The sequence below is a fragment of the Vanellus vanellus genome (genome assembly GCF_965231255.1).
Source record: "Vanellus vanellus genome assembly, chromosome: 6".
NCBI classification, from domain to species: domain Eukaryota; kingdom Metazoa; phylum Chordata; class Aves; order Charadriiformes; family Charadriidae; genus Vanellus; species Vanellus vanellus.
The window spans coordinates 13,713,579-13,734,537 of NC_138911.1; the positions used below are offsets into that span (position 1 = coordinate 13,713,579).

The 20,959-nt window shown below is 42.6% G+C and overlaps 1 protein-coding gene across 2 annotated transcripts in view; it reads right to left on the reverse strand.

The window, feature by feature from the left end:
• Positions 1 to 20,576, reverse strand: part of TUB (TUB bipartite transcription factor) — a 70,053-nt gene extending 49,477 nt beyond the window's left edge. For both annotated transcript variants that reach the window (XM_082484910.1, XM_082484909.1), the window contains exon 1: positions 20,426 to 20,576. In XM_082484910.1, the coding sequence (XP_082341036.1) occupies positions 20,426 to 20,463 (38 nt within the window). In that variant the 5' untranslated portion in view covers positions 20,464 to 20,576. The remainder of the gene's footprint in view (positions 1 to 20,425) is intronic.
• Between the last annotated feature and the right edge of the window lie 383 nt (positions 20,577 to 20,959).

A 20,959-nucleotide genomic window follows, 5' to 3' on the forward strand; every position in this document is an offset into this window, starting at 1 on the left:
AGATCAGTGACAAGTGCCTGAATAGGAGCAAATTGGCAAGGAAAAAACAATCCCTGACCTGGAGATACACTACCTGCAATGCAGATGGATCCAGATGACAAATGACATGACTTTCAGGAAGTGCGTTTATTGAAAACGCATTGCTGCCAGCCACAGGAAAGATGCAGCCCTAACAGTCAGCCTGATTTCTCTTTCTGTACCGAAATTCAACCAATCTCAGTCATTAAACCAGTAAAATATACGCACAAACGAAACCAACCCATTAATGTACAAAGCATCCGACCACATCAAACAGTAAATTAAATGAGCAGAAACTAGGGAAAAGTATTGTCTGGATAAGGAGACTGCACTTGCACATATGCGTAGAACAAGAACAACGTATGTGCAGAACAAGAGTTCTCCACCTGAACCTCAGAGGACCACGACGACTCTTCCCTTCCACTACTGCTGCACTGGTAAAAGATGTCACCTACAACACACCTCCGTGATTCTGATATGGAAAAGACCATGAACCACTGCGATCAAGAGAAAACCTGCGTTAGGTCACTGCTGGCTACTTTCCTTCCTGCTCTTATACCTGTTTGATGAAACATGGTTTTGTCCAGTTGGCAGCACAGACACCTGTAAGATGAGATTAACAAACAAGTCTTAACTCCCCTTGGAAACACCTTCGTGATGTAAGAATGAAGCATTACAGGTACAGTAACCAACCTAAAAACAATGCTGGCCTAATAATAGTATTATGGTGAAGTGTTTAACGAACAAAACACTGATCCCAACCGCAGGGTGAATGCTGCAGGTGTTCAGCAGGGCTTCTCCCTGCAGTAGGCGTCCAAACACAGGCACAAATACATACATCAAATACACTGCTGCTCAAAGAGATGATACCTGAGATAAGTCACTAATGCAGCAACTTATTAACAGATCCCACTGCCTACCTATGTGTTTAGAACAGGATAGGGAAAAGATACGGTTGCATTTATTGGATTGTTAAAGGAATAGTAAAATTAAGCTAGCAATTTATTGAAAAGGTGAAGGTGAAAGAGATACCTAGTCTCCCTTAGCTGCTTTAACAATCAAAGCTGAAGAAAAATACAGTAAGAATTACAACTCTCATAGATCTGAAGTGGAACAGCCAAGTTCCTTTTTCCTTTTTACAGGTGGTTTTACAGTTTCTATGGAATACAGTTTCTAAGGGAAGACATGTCATTTCATGATAAATACTAACCCCGAAACAAAATATTTTGTCACTTCCCCCCCCCACACACACATACTATCTTTATAATCGGATCTAGTACTCTTTTGCTGGAACTAAAGAAAGCAGATTTTTCATTTCGGTTTGAGTTCATTCTCTGTAATTACCTTCCATACAAGTAGCAAATTCTGACAATCCTGGACAACATTTTCAGTGGAAGAATGAGTTAGTCAGATACTGGTGCCTGAGTACATGATACAGATCTCAAGATGGGTAAGACGTTGATGGCTGGCAAGAGTAACAAACGCGCTTTGGCCTAGATTTTGCACCCAACAACGAAAACTAAGTCATTATTTCTAACAAACAACACTCCATACAGATGAGGTATTCCATACAGTCTGATCTGCATATTTGGGCCCTGATCCCAAACAACGTCAATTCAATTTCATGAAAATGTTGCCACTAATTTCACATGACATAAAAAGATGCATGTATATAAACCCTTTCAGGTCAAAATTTTTTATGATAAACTCCTGGAGACAGAGAACTGTTTTCATAATGTGCATATACAGCACCTGCACAACAAAGACTATTTCTGATGGACTCTTCCAGGTATTAATACAATCTCAGAAAAGCATATTAATAAGGTTGGAATGGTGACTTCCACGCCCCCCCACCCCCCTTTTTTTTTTTTTTTAAAATGAGACAGAGGTGTTCACTCCTTTCTAAAAAATGGTGTCTGCAGTATTCAAAGATAATTTCAAACAAACATAACCATTTCATCTTTTCTAATTTACCAGTTCCCTCTGAAAAGATGATCTTGTCACCACAACAGGGTGCTGCCGATGGCAGGGCTGGTCAGAGAAAAATCGTTCCATTACATTGATCAGCTCCAGATTTTGAAATATGACATGCTGAAATTCACACCTGCTCTAAATCAGAACGAAAACCAAAAGCATTCAAATTTTCTACAGAATAGATAAAACACCTACAGAATTGAGCCTCTGGCAGCCCTGGGATCTCTAATCCTACGCCCGTCCATCTGCCTGACTGACAAAATAAGCAACACGGAAGACCCCAGAAGCTACAGAGTACTGAGTGAGAAGCACAAGAGGTGGGTCATGTATCGTGGAGGCTGCTGAGGGGGTAGGTGGGCAAGCAACCACAGAAATTCCCAAAGGAATTTTGCCCAATGAAACTTTTCCAGGATCAGGTTTTCTCCATGAATCATTTTAAAGCAGTAAGTCAGCAAATTCTGGTGAAAGCTTCCCCTCCCCAGCACATATTAGTACGCAAAATAACCACCTAGTATTATTACATTATTATATTAATATTCTATTATTACATGTTATTATAGGAAACTGTTGAAACTACAGGACAGCCAAAAAAAAGCTCTGTCGCTCATTAGATTTTCTGGGTGTTTAAGACTATTAAGAAATCATGTTCCACAACTTAGCCATCAGCCCAGACAGCCAACAGTATGCTGGGCTGCATCAAAAGACGCATGGTCAGCAGGTAAAGGGAGGTGATTCTGCCCATCTACTCCGCTCTGGTGAGACCCCCCCCGAAGCGCTGCGTCCAGCTCTGGGGCCCTCAGCACAGGAAAGACATGGACCTGCTGGAAAGGGTCCAGAGCAGGGCCACAAAAATGATCAGAGGGCTGGAACACCTCTCCTGTGAGGACAGGCTGAGAGAGTTGGGGTTGTTCAGCCTGGAGAAGAGGAGGCTCTGGGGAGACCTTATAGCAGCCTTTCAATACCTAAAGGGGTCTTGTAAGAAAGATGGGGACAGACTTTTTAGTAGGGCCTGTGGTGATAGGACATGGATAATGGTTCTAAACTGAAAGAGGGTAGATTTAGACTAGATAGAAGGAAGAAACGTTTTACAATGAGGGCGGTGAAACACTGGACCAGGTTGCCCAGAGAGGTGGTAGATGTGCCATCCCTGGAAACAGTCAAGTTGGACAGGGCTCTAAGCAACCTGAGTTGAAGATGTGCCTGCTCATTGCAGGGGAGGTTGGACTAGATGACCTTTAAAGGTCCCTTCCAACCCAAACTATTCTGTGACTCACCTTTCACCTTCCTCCGTGGCAAGTAATTCCCTTTCAAACATATTATTAAGTCCAGGAGCTCTGTTGGAAGAAGGCAGCATTGGAAAGGAGGCAACAGGAGTCAGACTACTGCTAGGTTCTCTATGGCTGGAGGAGAAAAGTGTGCATTTTCCTAAGGCATATCAGCTTTTTTTTTTTTCTTTTTGTTACATTAAGTGATTTTCTCCACATCTGTGTGTAATTCCCAGCCAAGGAAGCTGGACTGCCACATGCAAATTTCACCCTGTGTCAGTTTCCAACTTCCTCTAGTAAAAATAATTGTAGAGAGAAAATAAACAGGAGGAGGGGAAAGCATAACAATGCATAATACTGCACAGAATCTCACGTCACAGGACATACTAAGAAAAGGAACAAATACTACTTTTTGACATATTTTAGGAAAAATCCTAACTTTTCCCATTAAACCCACATTTCTGTATTCTGACCATGCTTTATTTAACCCCAAATACACTGGCATACATTTTTGGTGTTTCAAATTGAGGAAAAAAAAAAAAAAAAGTCCTTTTAATAGTAAAATGCATTCACTACATTTACAAGTACTTGAAAGTGTTACATCAAGTAACAGTCTCAACATTGTTATGCAACATACCTCTTTTTGTTGCACACTAAGATATGCACATTGCATAAATTTCAATCATCTTCAATTTTCATTAATATTAACTGTGCTCACCAATTTGAATTTATATACCTAGTTTAGCATGTCAGCGCTAAGTATTTCAAATAAATTAGTCAAATTTAAAAGAGATCAAATATTTGCCATTGGAATATTTTTATTTCCATCTTCATTATGAATCATCAGAGTCCTGACTATAATTCTTCTTGACTACTCTGTGACCATTTTTGTTACATCTGACAATCATGAGGCACCTTTTACCTAAGTAAATGTACCGGAGGAAACGATGTTAGGAAGTAAACACAATCCTGGGCTTTTCTTGTGCCACACAACAGGAAGATTTCAGCTGTTTACGTCTCTTCCTTCTATCATCAAAATTTTATCACAAAACTACAATCCAAAACAATACCTGTCCACTCAGAAAACTCCAACAGCAAACAGAAATTTTCCCTGTGATCTTCTGACCCCATTTCTGATACTTTCTCACACAAAGCTATAGTTTCCCGGGTTGCGGCAGTCTTTCTTGATGTAGGACAGATTCCAGCAGCCAGAATTACCTGTCCTGATACGAATTGTGAGCACGCACCAATCCCCCCGGTATGTAAAGTTTTACGTTCAAACCAACTATCAAGCTCACATGTTAAGTCAGGAAGTCTTTAATCAAATCTTCAATCAGAATCTCACGGCAAATGCAGCATACTTGAAATAAACGCTTAGTTCACAAGGGCAGTACCAGAAAGCACACGCATACCACAAACTGAAAATCCTGGGAAACTACGAAAGGTAAAGCATATAAAATACAGAGAAAGGGTTATACTCCAATGAAGTTATCGTTTAGTCTACTAATTACTCTGCGTTGTTCTCTCAACACTTTATAATATACTGTGTGGAGCTACAAAGAGCTATGTGAAATGCCTTGGTGTAGCGATATATAAATGGAAAAAAACAAAAAAGCATTTAATTACTAAGAAGTGTGATGACTTGATAAAAGTAATATATTATCTGCTCTTGCCCAGCTTGACCTCTCATACACACATATATATGTATATATCGTAAAAAAAATTGGAAAAGAAAATCTGGAAAACTACTACTTTTTTTTTAATACAGTTTGGAAAACTATCATCATTAACTGGTATGACTCAAATGTTGGATACTTTCAGCACTGGGCAGTATATTGATACAGCAATCTTTCATTTCAAGACAAAAAATTTTGCTCTACACCATGCATGAGACATACAACAACGTGTGCTGCCAGCAAGAAATGAGATCTGTGGGAAAGGCTGTGGCAGAGGAGTCAGCCAGCACACGGACTCGCAGTCTCAGAGAACTGGGAATTGGCGTCCCTAAAAAGCTTTGGATTTCCAGCTGAAAATCTCTTCTGCAGTATACAGCTTGCAGTTGAGACAGTTATCAAATCACTGGAAAATTAAGAGCTAACTATCATGACCCAACTAATTCATATTTGTAACTGCAACTACCTTTTCCAAATTACTATTCTAGGCTTGAAAAAAATCTTCATGTGAACAGCCTGTGTGGTCCTGTACGAGCACCTCCACGGGTCCCCCATGCAAGACATTTCAGACTCTAGAACACCATTTTCACTGTATTTGAAGAAGACTGAAAACAGGGTCCGATACATGCACACCATCTCATTTTTAGGAATCCAATCCTGAACAGACTAATAAATATTGCCATCTGAGCCAGCAAAATAAAAGCTTACAGCGTGTGAAATGGTGAACATCAAAAAAAAAAAAAAAAAAGGCTGATAACAAATCATTCATTTGTACCTTTATTTTCTAAACTGCTTGTCAAATATTCACCAGTTCAACCAAATAGTAATCAAGAAGGAGAAAAAATAAAAGACAAAAAGAGTAGGATGCTTTTTCTGATTGTTTCGAAAATTCCGCGAATCTGCGCAAAAATTTTATATGCAGAAAGAGTAAGCTTTTCTGTAAAGTAAAGCATGTATACGATAATTAGATTTTAAAAAGTGTGTCAACTTTAGGGTTGGGTTTTTTTTCTTAAATTGGCAAGCAGCTGTCATCCGTAACTGTAACAAAACATCCAAAGGTATTAGATAAAAGATTTCAGCACTCATCCAATCTACTATTTTTAAACTGTTCTTACCTGTGTCAAGCATTACTTTTCTCTTTCACCATGTGACAATTGCTAAGCAAATATGGTATTGTATTTTATAAACCGAAGAAGAGCTATCACACAAACCCACAAGCATTCTTTGCCAGTCATATACTACTGGAGATTTTCAGTATAATTTGACCTCTCAAAATAGATAAATGATACAATACCAGCATGAGATCCAAGGAATTAAGCAGTGAAATTCTCATTAAGGTTGTGACATTAATCCCTGCATAGAGTGGACTGAAAATTTATGCTCAAATGATATATTCCTAGATAGTGGTAGAAATTACAGTTCTCTAGAATCAGATTATAATTACATAGGATTGCAAATTGTACGTTTGTCAGTTCTTCCAAACAAAATGGATAGCACAATCTGCAATTCTAATGGCTGTTTTCATGCTAAATACAGATACTGAGAACACTGCAGTTCATTTACCAATTAAGACAAAAATTGTTTCCCTTGTCTTTTTCTCCTCTTTTCTCTAAGATTCAGGCATATTATGAAACCACAGAAAGACAAAGATAAGTTCATTGGCCAGAAATAACATAGGAAAAATCTATCAAGGTAGAAAGAATAACCAGAATATAGAATTTTGTAAATGTCACTTCCCATGTATTCAGGAAAAAAAGGACAACTTGCTTCCCATCCCAAATGTTTTAATAACTAAATAAAAAAGCCTGTATAAACCCACCTCCGTTTCTAGTTTCAAAATCAGCACAGCTTTAGAGCGGTACCAGTGATGAGAGCCGCGCTCTTTGTAGCAGATTTGTTTAAGCATGACAGATTCAAGATACTATAGGTCTCGGATTTTGTGCTTTCCATTTCTCGACAAAGACAACAAGCATAATTTAATTTGCTCCAGTGTGTCTTTTAAAAAGTCTAGAGATAAACCATCTTTGCTTTTGTGTAACTGAACAGATCACAGCTGAAGGAGATCAGATTAACTGCTAAAGAAAGATTGTGTTGACAAACAGTACAGAAAAGTTTATCAGCACTTTTTGTGGATACAAAACCCACAGTAAAACATACACATGTCTCTGCCAGGAGACTGTCTTAAGCTTGTGGTGAACTGGTAAAGCGAAGGCTGGAAGAATAAGACCAAAAGGGTTTTTATTGAACAAAGAGCTGTTCAGGTGCTGTGCCATCAGTAGCAAACCATTACAGGGAAGGGCTTTTCACCATCCTTTTCGTTTTTTTTTTTTTTTTTTTTTTTTAGTATGTGGCTGAAGTTGCCATTTTAATTATTCCACTTCACCTGCTAGAATGCCTGTTAGCAACAATTATAGCAAAAGCAATCTCCACTGGGGACTGAAGCGCCACATACAGCCTTGTCAGTAGATGTGCTTCTAAGCCTGCTAGTTCCTTCCTGTGAAACGTTTTCAATTAAAGCGCAAGAAAAATGCGAATAGAAACGTGTGATTATCAGACTGGTTGCTCATTTTCTAGAGCAGGAAGCAAATCATACCATGCGAGTAAAATTAAATTCAAAACATTTGGGTCTTTGTCCGAGAAGTATTTAAGTTTTCTTCTCTGCCTCCCATGAAACATGTATATTAACGCTACATTTTGCATAAGAGTACGTGACAGAAAGCGGTGAGCAAGTGTATCTCTGGAAGTTTCAAGAATTCTCATTCACAGGGGTTCTATAACAAAAATTGACCAGAGCATTCAAAGTTCAAACTCCTTCACCGACAATTCAGTAACCATATAAGGAGGAGGTTTTGCCTGGTTTCTTAAGGAAAACAGACTTACGCGTTTGTAGCGTCTGTAATTTTTTTTCTTCAGTTGCTTAATTTCAACTAAAATTAAGGAGGGGTAAATCTTTCTAAGTCCAACAGATTTCAAGATGAAGGTGGTGGCTGGGTAGAGGCAAAGACCTTAAATAGCCTCTCTGCAGAGAGGAAGGTTTCGGACTCAACTCAATAATATTATTAACGAGAATTCCCATAGGGAAACATTATGAATGACAGCTATAGGAATTCTGGCTTCAAAAGCTGTACTGATCCTAGGATCACTTCTTACAGGTATATGCAGAAGATCCCTTCCGACCCCAACACATTGTGAAGAAAGTTTACTGAGTTCATTTTTTCTTGTCTACGTGTGCCTAGTTCTTATATCTTAATTTGGATTTCTTATAAACAGACAAACAGAAATACAAAAGAAATAAAAAAAGATAGTCTGTTTTAGAGACAATAAGGACGAAAGTAGAAGATAAACCAAATATAATTCCTTCCCTGATCTCACTGCTGAGGTTTGACCCTGGAAAAGCCCCTCTTCCGCTGTAGATGCAGTGTCCCCATTGGTAACCCCGGGGTAACACTCCTCTGCCTTTGCAGCATCTCCCAGAGCTCCAAACAAAGCGCAGCGTGCGAGGGTGAGACGCCCCATGCCAAGGTACTTCCAGACCACCGAGGGACCTGTCACACCGAGCTCTCGAGACGTGGCCACACCATAAATCGCCCGGTGCGTGCCAGGAAAAAGAGACGACAGCAGGAATCATAAGCAAGCACACGTTCTCTCAGACAGAGGAAGCTATAAGTAGGCAAAGCTGGAGACCCCTTTTTAACTGTCTCAGATGTAATTAAACCACTTCTGGCACTGTGGGAACACATTTCCAAATGCACCTGAGTAAAGCAGAAAGTATCGTTTTAGCTATTGGACCATTAAAAAATAGAGTGAAAATAAGATCCCCCCTTTGGGTCTAATCAACGCTCACACAGCACCAGACGTTTTTCTACTCCTCTCAGATAAATATGTATGATCATGTATCTTCTAGTTTCTTTACTGAACACTAATTGCCCGCTGCACAAAATGTCTAATTGATGTAGCATGTGATCACTGCTATTTGCACATTTTTCATAGCGTTAATATCTCAACGCATAACCCGTGAGCTCGTGTTTATCGTGGGTTACCAGGTGAGCCGTTCCAGCCTGCGGGATCACCCACTGAGCATCATTCAGCTCCGCTCTGTCAGACCGAGAGTGCTCCATTCCCTTCCTTTTTCAGGACCTGGCCAAAACTGCAACAGGATGAGGGAGAGTTCAGCCCGGGAATTACGGAAAGAAAGCCGGCTGGCACAAGCAAGCTGGAAACGCACAAGACAACAACATCTTCCTCTACGTGACCCTTCAAAAGTGTTTATCATTCCGAGGTAGCGCCATACTGCTACCAGTGCGCATGCCCTTATCTTTATCAGCGGCAAACTGGGATCATGCAGCGTGCTTCGCTGGGCTGCCAGCCTCGCAACGGTGACCGCCGCGGTGATCGGAGGCTGCTGGCCCGCATCGCTGAAGCTATGGGTGCTGGCAAACCACCCTGCTCCCCAGGGAACGCATCTGCGCTCCCCTGCTCCCCACGTGCTGACAGAAGGACCTCTGCTTGAATCTGAAGTCTACTTTACGAAGACTTTTGATGACAGTTTCTGGATGGGAGCGCAGACCTGAGACCCCGATCAAACACTTAGCTGCTTTATGATTATGAAAAGATTTAATTTAAGAAGAGCTGGAAGATTGTAAGGAAATATTGCCATTGACTTAGTGACAAATTTAACTCAACCCATATTATGTCCAGGCACTCTCAGCAGCACATACACTATTCTCCCCAAAACCAACATCAGCCATTTATTTGACCGTGCGCTACAAATCAAATTTCCAGATACAGAGGACTCACATAAAAAGGGGAAGAACCACAGAAACAAGCTGAGTAAGTTTCCTTAAGTGTTGAGTATTGTTAAAATACGGAGGAAGGCATTTTGTGATGTAAAAAGAAAAACAAATGCCTTTCATTTCACAAAGCAAATAACTTAGGGAATTATTAATAGTGAATCAATCACTATTAGTTATAGATCTATTCTAATGGAGCGAAGATAAAAAATACAGAAACAATATCATAGCCATTTTGATGAAAGATTAGCAACAAGATAGAAGTGATCAAGTGCAAAGTGAAAAGCAAAGTCACACAGAACACCATCTTTCTCTTTACTATTTATTGCAATACGCAGTCATGTTTGGCACTGTTAATCCAAGTCCACAGTAAATGCAATATTGCAGCGCTGGCTGTAAACTAAAACCCCTTGGGCCGAATTTTCATCCCAATGCACAGAGAGTTACTTTGAGCACTCCTCACACTGCCAATTGGGCATACTTACAATTCATCATGCAATGCAGTGAAAACTACTATGCCTCTAATGTATCTTCCGTTTTTCTTCAGAATAAGCTTTTTTCAGATGAGAATGAGTTGTTCTTGCCAAAGAACACATAAAAACTGCAACGCGTTATATGCTCTTTGTCATTTTGACTCGGCAGCACAATAGTCATTCTCCCTTCCCTCTCCACCACATTAAGTATTTTCAACAGAAGCTTCAGATTTTCAAAGAGGCTCATGATTAGGACATAACGTGAGCAGAGAATCAGAGTGACCCTGAGCACTCCTGAAAATCCACCCACTCCTCAAGGCTCCCTGTGTAGCGTTACATTTCATCCATTGAAAGGCCTATACCAGCCTAATGCTAAAATACAGCAATTCGGCTTGTGTTCTTCATCTTCTGTTTCAAAATCTTGATATTTTAATGGAATGCAATAATCAATAAATTGAAAGTCCAGCAACTCGATAGTCATTTCCAATGAGCTCCTAGTTGCCTTTACTATCACCTTCAATTTTTTTTTTTAATGGTTTATGTTATTTGGTACCAGTTCAATGAAATTATGGCGCTCAGAAATTATAATTTATTGCAAGCAAAATTAATTTTCTGAGCCCTAAAATCTTTCATACCAAGTCTAGAGTTCACTAGATTCTTTTGCCAAAGTCTTTGTAAAAGAATACCAACTTACCAAATTCAAATCTTGTCAACTCAGTGACCTCCAGAGTTTTAGGACAAAATTTCAGGGGGTGAGGAGAACAGGCCCAGCCCACACCAACAAATAATCTGAAAGTCCAGGCACTCATCTGAGGTATTAGAAATACGTTCCTAAGGTACACAACACACAGGGCAGAGATTTGAACACTTGAACCTGCACATCCCACTTTCCAGGCTGTGCAAACTAATTTCACATTTTTGCCAACAGAATAATCTGGCAATCATTCTGACACAGGGTGCACAGGATCGGAGAACTTTTTTTCCTTTCAATACTACTCAGAACAACCTCTATCTTGCAAAGCCTCAGGCATATAACATTAAATGAATAAATAACAGAAGGTGCCGGGGAAGGGAAACGGAAAGAGAGAAAGGACCTTTCGTTTCATTTAAATTTCTCCTGTGCTGGTTTTTCTTGATCTTTAAAATCTGTGAGTGATATTCAAGATCCAAGGAAATAATTAACAATTTTTCAAGCTGCATAAATAGTGCCAGAAAACGACACCGTATCATTATTTGAAGTAGCTAACATTTAAAAGGCATCTTCCAGGATGCCTCAAACTTCTAGCAATGTCACGATCTTTTTGTACTGATACGATGGCCCAGTTTCTCTGGATATTAATACAGTATTCCATTATTAATATATCTGGCATTTCCAAGAAGAATTATCCCAGTATTCCGAAAAGCCAGAGCCTAGATAAGGTCACTCACAGGTGCCCAATGCTCTTAAGAGACAAAATTAACATTCTCAGTTTAATGATGAATTTTAATTTAAAAGTTACATTCAGGTTGTGAATTGTGCTATGGTAGATAGGTAGCTAGCTGTAAACAAGTTAACACATATACTGGAAACAATTTAACTGTGGTAGGTCTGTGAGGAGCTATGGGCTAACTGCATTGCTCCTCAAAGGAGTAGATGGCTCCTGCGTATTCTATGTTGTTGTACGACTTTCAGTATCTGTGTTAGCTCACATGCAGCTCGCCCAAGTGTCTCTCTACTGCACTGCAGTACGCAGCATGGACATACCACAGAGATCAAATACAGAAGGAAAGAATTTAACCAATTCAACACCAAGCAACCAATTCAACACCAGGGTTCTCCGCGTCTCCATCGTTGCACAGATTTAACGATACGCAATACGCAGAGGCACCTGCGCTCTGCCTTAAGGACAGGCAATAAAGCAAAGCTAGTGTTATTCTAGGGCAGGCACTAAAACTTTCTCTAAAACCTTGTATTTCACTTTTTAAATCTACAGCAACAGCAATTTAAAATTCAGCAACTTGGAAGAATCGATTATCAAGGTCTGACTCCCTAGTGTGTAGAGATATCTTTAATGTTACTTAAGGTTGCTCTACAGATTCAGTGTCCCAAAAGACACATTATTTTCCCATATAACTAACCTCAAGTTTTAGGCAGGCATGGAAGAGTTCACGCAATGCCTATGTCTGCAAAAGATTGTTTAATGGAAATTCACACTCCTGGCTTGAGTCTGGGGATTTATATCTGCCAAAAATAGTGGGGCACGTTCCAAGGTACAGTAAGCGTCTTAGTCTTTCATTTGCCACTCAACCTGACCTGAACAGTTAGTCTAATTCATCGTCCAGACAAGTCATCTATTCTTTAATTTCTACAATATATCCAATAATTTCTACAATATATCCAATAATTTCTACAATATATCCAATAATTTCTACAATATATCCAATAATTTCTACAATATATCCAATAATTTCTTTAAATTTTGAGAAGTGAGAATTGCAACATAATGCAATGCTTGTGGATTTTTTTGTTACCGCAGACAAGCAAAAACGCTGCTGTAGTATATGGGTTAGCAACAACCTGCTCTGGAAAAAAAAAAAAGAGAGACCAATTTTTCTTACGCTTCTTGCTGTGGCACAGGTACCATCAGTGGAAATACCTAGCCTTTACCTTTATTCATTTTTCTTTCAAATTGATACCAAATTTGAAAGACGGAGCTGTTTTGATCCCTTCCCTAAACATGGATCAAATACTGACATATCTGTATTTCACTTGCAGATACAATTTCCAACTTAGTCTCATTTGAAGTTAATCAAGGAATTTCTTCATCTTGTAATTTCTCACCTGCAGGTAGTTAGAACAGTGATTACAATTAAAATTACCATTAAAAACTTCATGCTGTGGGTTCATTACCTGTGTCAAATGAGTTATATTAATTACGAATTATGATATTCACAGACTTGCGTTAACATGCACATCAACAGGAACCACGAGGTTTCCACTGAAATCTGCAATTCAAGACTTAATTTTGGTAAACCTCTGAGAACTCAGGCTGAAACTCAACTTCATGAAAGAACGACTCGGGCACTCGTGTTGTCAGAGAGCAAGATAAGTATGTCACTCGCAAACAAAGTGCACTCGCACATTCATATTAATGTATTATAGACGGCTTGCCATTATTTGCTCAGCTAAAACATGAGCTCAGAGAAGGTCGTAGAACCAATCCAATTCCCTTTTAAGTCAACAGAAAGGCTCTTGTGGCACCTCGTTGTGACTGCTTCCTGCAAACAACCACACGACTACAGGTAAGGCAGAAGGTGGTGTTAGACACTGCAGCATCCCTGCCTCCAGGCGTAGGGATAGTGGCCTCGCCGTACAGAATCGGCATCCAAGACCTTGTTCTTGTACTGGCAAAGCTCTTGTACTGGCAGAGGCAGTTACTGTCCTCTGCTGTATAAGGTTGTACTGCGTTACACCAAAGGAAGTGCTTTAAATTGGGTCACTTCTTCCCTTTAAGGATAAATAATAGATAAATCTGCAATCTCCAAACTTATTAGCAACCCAAAAGTATGAAAGCTACTTCTGCTGTAATCACTGAAAGGGAAAGTAAAAATATATTTTAGCTTCTTATTAATGTAAACGAAAAAAATAAAAATACACCTAGTAAATAATTTACAGAGCAAACTGAGGATTTAAAGACCTTCCTAAACATCACAAAGCTACACAATGTAGACATAAACTAAAATTATTCGGTAGGTGACCTGCAATACATCCATGGTTACTGAACATGTATAAAGCAAAAGAAAGCTATGTTACCATCAAGTATTAGATAAAACAAGCTGGTGTAAAACAACTATGTCAGCAAAAAAAATGGCTTCCTCTCTTATCACGTACGTGTACTCATCTTGTTCCAAAATATGGGAGAAGGTGGAAAGATTGGACTAATTAGTTACCTTTGCAGGCTCTATACACCCTTCTCTGGGAGCACATTTCCTTATCTAGTTAAGACACTATCCCCTTCTTCCCATCTTCTTCAGAACAGGAGAGTCAAAAGAAGATGATGATTGTATGTCTGTAACAAAATTGAAAGCAACAAGAAGTACACCAACAATTACCCTGATCTTTCCACTTGTATTTCGTGCCCTTCTTTTGTACCTATCTTCTAACGTGACAATTCTTCCAACTGAAAACTGTCCTGCTGTTTACCTGCATACTATTAGCATAATACAAATGACAACAGAGCCCAGAGAGGTGTTATATTCTCAGCTGAAAGTCCTCAGAACTTGCTGGTATTGTCCTGCCACTACATCGTGATAAAAGAGACTGTGAGAGAACAGTTCTTCAGCTCCCCACCAGACCCCATTTGTGCATCACAGACTATCACCGAGAAGGGCATCTCCTAATCCCAGTTACTGGCCTTCACCCTACTGCAGTAACAAAAGCTTCAGCAAGAATTAAGATATAAAATAAACACTGATTTTAACATCCATGCTTAAAGCAATAATCTTTGAATAATCTGCTACAGATACTGAAATTAATTCTTGATAATCTGCAAAAAAATAAATAATTTTGTCTTAAAAAATTGCACACAGTACTAACTACTTAAGTAATACAATGAGAAGCTGGGATGGATTTATTCAAAAGTTACAAGCAATAAAATACAAATTAAAGAGCAAACATTTACAGAGAAGGGTACCATACAGCTGGCAGGACAGAACCCTATTTTCACGAGTAATCTCTAAGTGGGAAAGAGAGAAAAAAGAAAAAAAAGAGGCAAGGAGAGCAAGATGTAGGGACAAATAGCAAAAAGAAATCTGTTCATAAAGAGAAAGAACAGAAAAGCATGAATTAGAAAATAAGTCATTAATTAGTACGAGAAGAGGTACGAGAAAGAAGTGTGAAAAGAATCCAGTTCTCCAGAACGACGATTTTTAGTTACTGATAAAAAGTACCACCTTCCAGAAAAGCTGCTGCTTGCATGTCTAAATGGACGCAGCTCTAAGGAAAGCCCAAAAACCCTCAAGCGTAAAAGGCAAAACTCTCCGACTTGGGGAACTGCGAGAGGAGCCATAACATCTCATAACCACTTTCTGGCCCAGATGGCTTGTAAATGATTGCCACTGCCAGAAACCTGCAAATGATTGTCGCTTCCAGAAAGCCGTTGGCCTATTATGAAATGAGTTTTAGTCTTGATCTGGATGTTGATACCACAAAGGTGGTCGGGGCTCACAGTACTATCGGACGGCACCGCCACTCATCTGTCACACGGCCCAAAGCGCACCCTGCAAGAGGTGGCAAAGCCCCTTCCTGACATCCACCTTTGGCACACTGCAAAGCACAGGATGACTAAGTTCCACTCCCAGCTCTGCTGCTGATCTCCCTTGAGCCTTGTCCCATTTCCATTTAAGCCACCTCCCCGCAACTTCCACAGGTCTGTATTTCCCTCACCGGTAAAACTGAAGCGATCCTTTATTCTCCTCGCCTCTTTTTTCTGCCTGGTTGATTTAGGCTATCAGCTTCGGGGTAGCAATTGCCTCTGACGATGTGCTTGTACAGCTCCTTAACACTGATGCCGGGCAGAAAAGGACTTCGATCTCAGCTGGAGTCTCTATGCACTACAGCAGCAACGTCCCATACAACAAGACCACAGACCCCCATTAAGGGAGAGCTCTAACTTAAACGTTTTAAAAGCACACAACGGGGCTAATTTTATACATCGCCATAACCTGAGACAAGACAATTTAGAGCAGAGGAGACACACGTTCTTTGTACCCTTTTCTTTAGAAAAAGCAGCTCTCATAAATTATCCACGCCGCTCCCCAGAGCGGGCAGCTGAGAGCGAGCCTGCCCGCAGTGCGATGCGCTCGGTCACCAACCGCACCTTGCAGGGGGGCGAGCACTCTACCTGCACTGCTGCCTTTACAATCTTGAGGCTTAAAGGTAGATAACATACCAATACCTCAAACAAATGCATAGAAACAAGCGTGGGACACCCATGGTCTTCAAGCCCGTTCCTCTTCCAGGACTTGTTTACACACCGCACTTCCAGAAATCTTCTTATCTGCTCTAATTGCCATGATTCACGAAATTACAACACAGCTCTGCTCCACAATTTTCATCCAACTGTAATCCTTCACCTTTCAAATAAATAAATAGTGCCTGATTATAGCTGCAACACCTAAGCGCAGCCATAAAACTTCAGAGCAAATTCATAAAAGCTACAAACAATTGAGTATAATAAGAAATGTCACAAATAATGTATATTATTACCGTCATCATGTACAAATCAAGACGTATTATGCCACTGCAAATGCAGGCTGTGCCCTCCGCGCAAAGTGCCAGACCCACGGCGGCACAGTTCACCGGTTCCCCTTGGGCTACGGCAGGTTCATCCGCACAAACCAAGTCCCAGTGGAATCACACAGACGCTTTGGCAGAGAACTCCGGGGACTTGCAGCAAACTCGTTCCTATCTGGACTGCGCTTTTCAGCTGACAACATTTATGTATTTCTCATTAAACAGGGTAGACGGTTTTGTAAATGCTGCTTTGTAAGTTATAGCATTAAGATTCACTGTTAAAGAAACGGGAGAAAACATAAGAACACATAATAATAATAGGGCCTGGGACCTTACGGTGACTAAGTGTACTGTTACTTTTATCTTAGCTAGCAACAGTCTCATTTAACTACAGTTACGTAGTATAAGGAATGTGCTCACTTATTCAAGACACACCAGCATTAAATGAAAATGAATACGTTAATTTCAGAAATTCTATAAATTAAAAATGAGTTCAGGAAAAAGACAGGAAACAAACATATTTTTGAGCAAGGAAACTGAACTCCTGTGAATCTGTAATGATTCCAAGGTATTTCTGCTTTCTATTTTCTACTGGAAACTGCTAAAGGATACCAAAGGAAAGCGCTACTGTGATTGAGAACGTAATTCCTAAAGAAGCTACATCTTACTCTTAACTGCCATCAGGAACCACTTTAGGGCTGGAGGCAGCTACATGAACTGCAACTGATTTTTTACTTGAGTCTAAACCATTTTAATCCTTTATAATGAAGCACAGAAATGGTGTTAAAAATGGGTTCAATTTAAAAAGGAATTCCTAGCTTGTTGTACCTGGTATATAGCTTCGTATGAGTAAGTGCTTAATCATATGCCTGAATTTCTATCTACAAAACAGTTTCATGAAAATAAATGCAAAATATTTACTTTTAAAAAATAATTTGTCAATTGTATTTGATAACATGAGCAAAATCAAATCTCTTCATCCTATGACTGTTAAGTCTTTCAAAAGCAGAATATATGAGAAGAATAAAAACAACACATTAAGGGCAAAATACCAAAATTGCAAATTTACAAACAATATGAATCTTTTCTCCACCTCAACATGAAAAAGCTAGGACTGACACTGAAAGAATCACCTACTATTTTTTGTTAACTCGCTCAAAATGTTCTCAGCATCTTAGAAGTGGAAGTATAGTCTGTTTTGGACATGCAGGTGGATTGCTTAATGAGTTGTGCATGACACAGGCAGAACTGATTCCCTCCGGCTCATTTCACTTGTAAAGAAAAATATGGCATTTCACTAAAGAAAAAAACACTTCTCTGCCTGAATTAATTCAGGTATATAGCTGCACGTATGTTCGATTGCTAGGAGGAACAATATAGGTTTAGGAGTCATGCTACCATTTTAAAGTCCATGCCAAAGTTGAAACGGCTTTGCCGAGCTCAAAGAAGGGCTCACAGCATTTTCTAGCACGCTGTATATCAGCGAGGCTCAGGCTACGTCCCATACGTCTTTCCAGACTTCAGCACGCCCAACAGCCTGTGCTCTGTGCCCCATGCTAGCAGCAGTGACATTGCAGGCTGTCACATGCCACCCGGGCCATAAAGAAGGTGGGGAACAGGCCTCCAAGCTTTGAGTCGGCAAGCACTGAACTCCCTACAGTAAACAAGAATCTGAAGCAACGGAGCAGATAAGCATGGGAATTTTGCTCCCAGAAAGAAGATGAACGATTCTAAGGGGTGCGCATCAGGCCTCTCCCTCACCTTGTGTATTTCACTCTTAGTTTACTAATTTGACCTAATTTACTAATGAAGTGTTTTCACATGTAAGCTCAGTCACGTATGTACTCAGAAACTGTTGTTTCCTGGATAAGTACGTTTAGGGGATCCCGGAGGATGCTTTAAATGAGCAGGTTCAATGATATTTGCAATGATACACCACTAACTCAGGAATTAGCCCTATAGACTGAAAAGTAAGTCAACTTCTTGAGAGAACTCTATGCTAGAAGCCTAAACAAAGACACTTCAGAGCAGAAGCGTGGTTTGTTTGCCTTTTGGTTTGGGGTGGTCCTCAGCAGTTTCTGTCCATAAACATATGGTTAACATTCAAGAATAGTATTATATTAAAAAAGACACGATTATCATCAGATCTACGCTTCTCTGAAAATCTACTGTTTTGTCTCCCTTTGCTTCTCTGAACTGCACTAAGCAGAAACAGCAGAGATGTTTTGTTTCCCTCTTCAAGGCAACCGCTACAAAAGCCTTCAGCAAACTTTCGGCATTGGGCTCTGCAGAGCCTTGTGTACAGTGAGAAAACGGAGAAACAGTTACTCTGCTGCTGGGAAGAGCCACCAACAGCTGTTCTTCTGGTATTTTTGCCTTCATTTACAAGGCTTCAAATCACATCAGAATGCATTTGCTAGTCATTTATGAAGCCGTGGTGCCAATTCCTTATATTTTTTCAAAACACATGGTCTGAAAGAGCTACCGGAGAGAGTGGCAAAATTCTCAATTTTATTGTGATCAGTTTTCTTTCTTTTTCATTCTTCTAAGAACTATCACGAGCAGAGATTAAAACAGCAGGCTTCCACTCGTGCATCTTTTTTTCCTCTGTATTGAGTGATTTATTTGTGTTTATGTCACGCTAGTTGTGGCATACAGTCACCACAAATATTGTCATTTAGAATGGGGCAACCTACAACTGACCCACTTAAACAGCTGTCTTTGTTTTAAAATGTAAATATTTTTAATTTCATGATTCTCTACACAAAAAAAAAAAAAAGCGCCAAAACAAAACGGTTTATGTTACTGTAAATAAAACCTTGTTTTATTTACAACCAAACAAATGAAACAAACATGCTCTGCTGTCTTATCCAGCGCACCTTTTTTAAAAGGCCGTGATTTCTTCCTGAAACAGCTCAGTTTGAAAAAATAGAGGCTTTAATGACAACTTAAAAAAAAAAAAAAAAAAAAACCAAAAAACAACAACGTAACACGAAGGTCACTCCGAAGCACAGATTCAGACGTGGTTTTACGGCTGCTCCCCGCCCGGCGCGACCCCTTCTCCGCCTGACTCCCGCACCGCACCGCACCGCACCGCACCACCGAGTCACCAACAAACTATTCTCATCCGCCGGCGGCAAACGCTGCCGCTCCGGCCCCGGGAAGGGGAACGGCAGCGCGACCGGGCCGAGCGGGGCTCCGCGCGCCCCCGCCGCCGCCTCCCGCTGACGCACGGGGCTCCGGGGCCGCCGGCGGCGGCGGCTCCCGTAGCTTATGGCAACGGCGGAGCCAATGGCAGCCATCCGCCGGGCGCTGCCATGGCGATCCCGCTCCTCGCCATGGCGGCACCGCCGGCAGCGGCTGCTCCCGCGCCGCGAGGAAGCGGCGGCCGCGCCGGGCCCCGCCGCCCCGCCACAAGGGGCGGCGAGCGCCCGCCCAGCGCCCGGCGGAGGTCCCCGCGGCCGAGGGGCGACAGCCGCCACCGACGGCGCAGCGCTCCGCCCGCTGCCGCCCGGCCCGCCGGGGGGCCCTGTGGCGAAGGCAGGGAGGAAAGCTCAAGCTCCGCCGCTACGGAGCCAGCGCGGCGCTCCCGCTCTCCGCCGGACCGACAGCTCTCCCCCGAGACCCGCCGCTCAACTTCGCGCAGCGGGACCGGCCCGAAGTTGGGAGGCGGGAACGGCCCCTCCGCGCCTCCCCGTCCGAGAGCGGCCGCCAGCCGGCGGGCACGGGGCTGCGCCGCCACCCGCTCCCCCCCGCCGGGACCCACCGCCTCCCCGCCGCGCACCGGGCACGGTCCGGGCGCACCGGCCCCGCCGCCGAGGCACGGGGCTCCGGCGGTGACACCCACCCCCCGCCCCGAGGGGCAGCGGCTCCAGCCCAGGAGCAACCCCGGTCCCTCCGGCCGCCCCCCGCGCCGCTCTACCCGCCGCTCCCCGGCCAGGGTCCGTCCCCCCCCCACCTGTAAGGGATCCAGTCCGCCTGGTGCCTTGAAGTCATCTCTCCCCGGCGACGCTGCCCGGAGCCGAGGAGGGGGATGCGGCCGCTGCTGCCCGAGTCGGAACCCGCCACGGCGCGGGCAGCATCCTCCGTCCGGGGCGGGGGCGGACGGCGCGCCGGTTATCCCGGCAGCGGCCGCAGAAACATCCCCCCGGGGAGGGCTCCCAGCGGCGGGCCGGGCTGCATGGGGAGGGGGGCGGCCGGGGGCAGCGGGAGGCGGCTCCCGGCCCTTCCTCCCTGCCCGGAGCGGCGGCTGAGTCGGGCACCGGAGCGGGGGAGGGGGGCGCGGGAGGGGGCGGAGGAAGGGCCAGCGGCGGGCAGGGAAAGGCAGGGCAGCAGCACCGCGTCCCCGTTGCCGCTACCCGCCCGCCCCCCCGCTGCTGCCGCCGCCGCCGCCGCCGCGCTGAGGCATCGCCCGGGCGGGGCGGGCCAAGCCGCCCTCCGCGCCGGGCCCGCCCCTGCCCCGTCAGCCCCGCCGCCACTGACTCACGGCCGC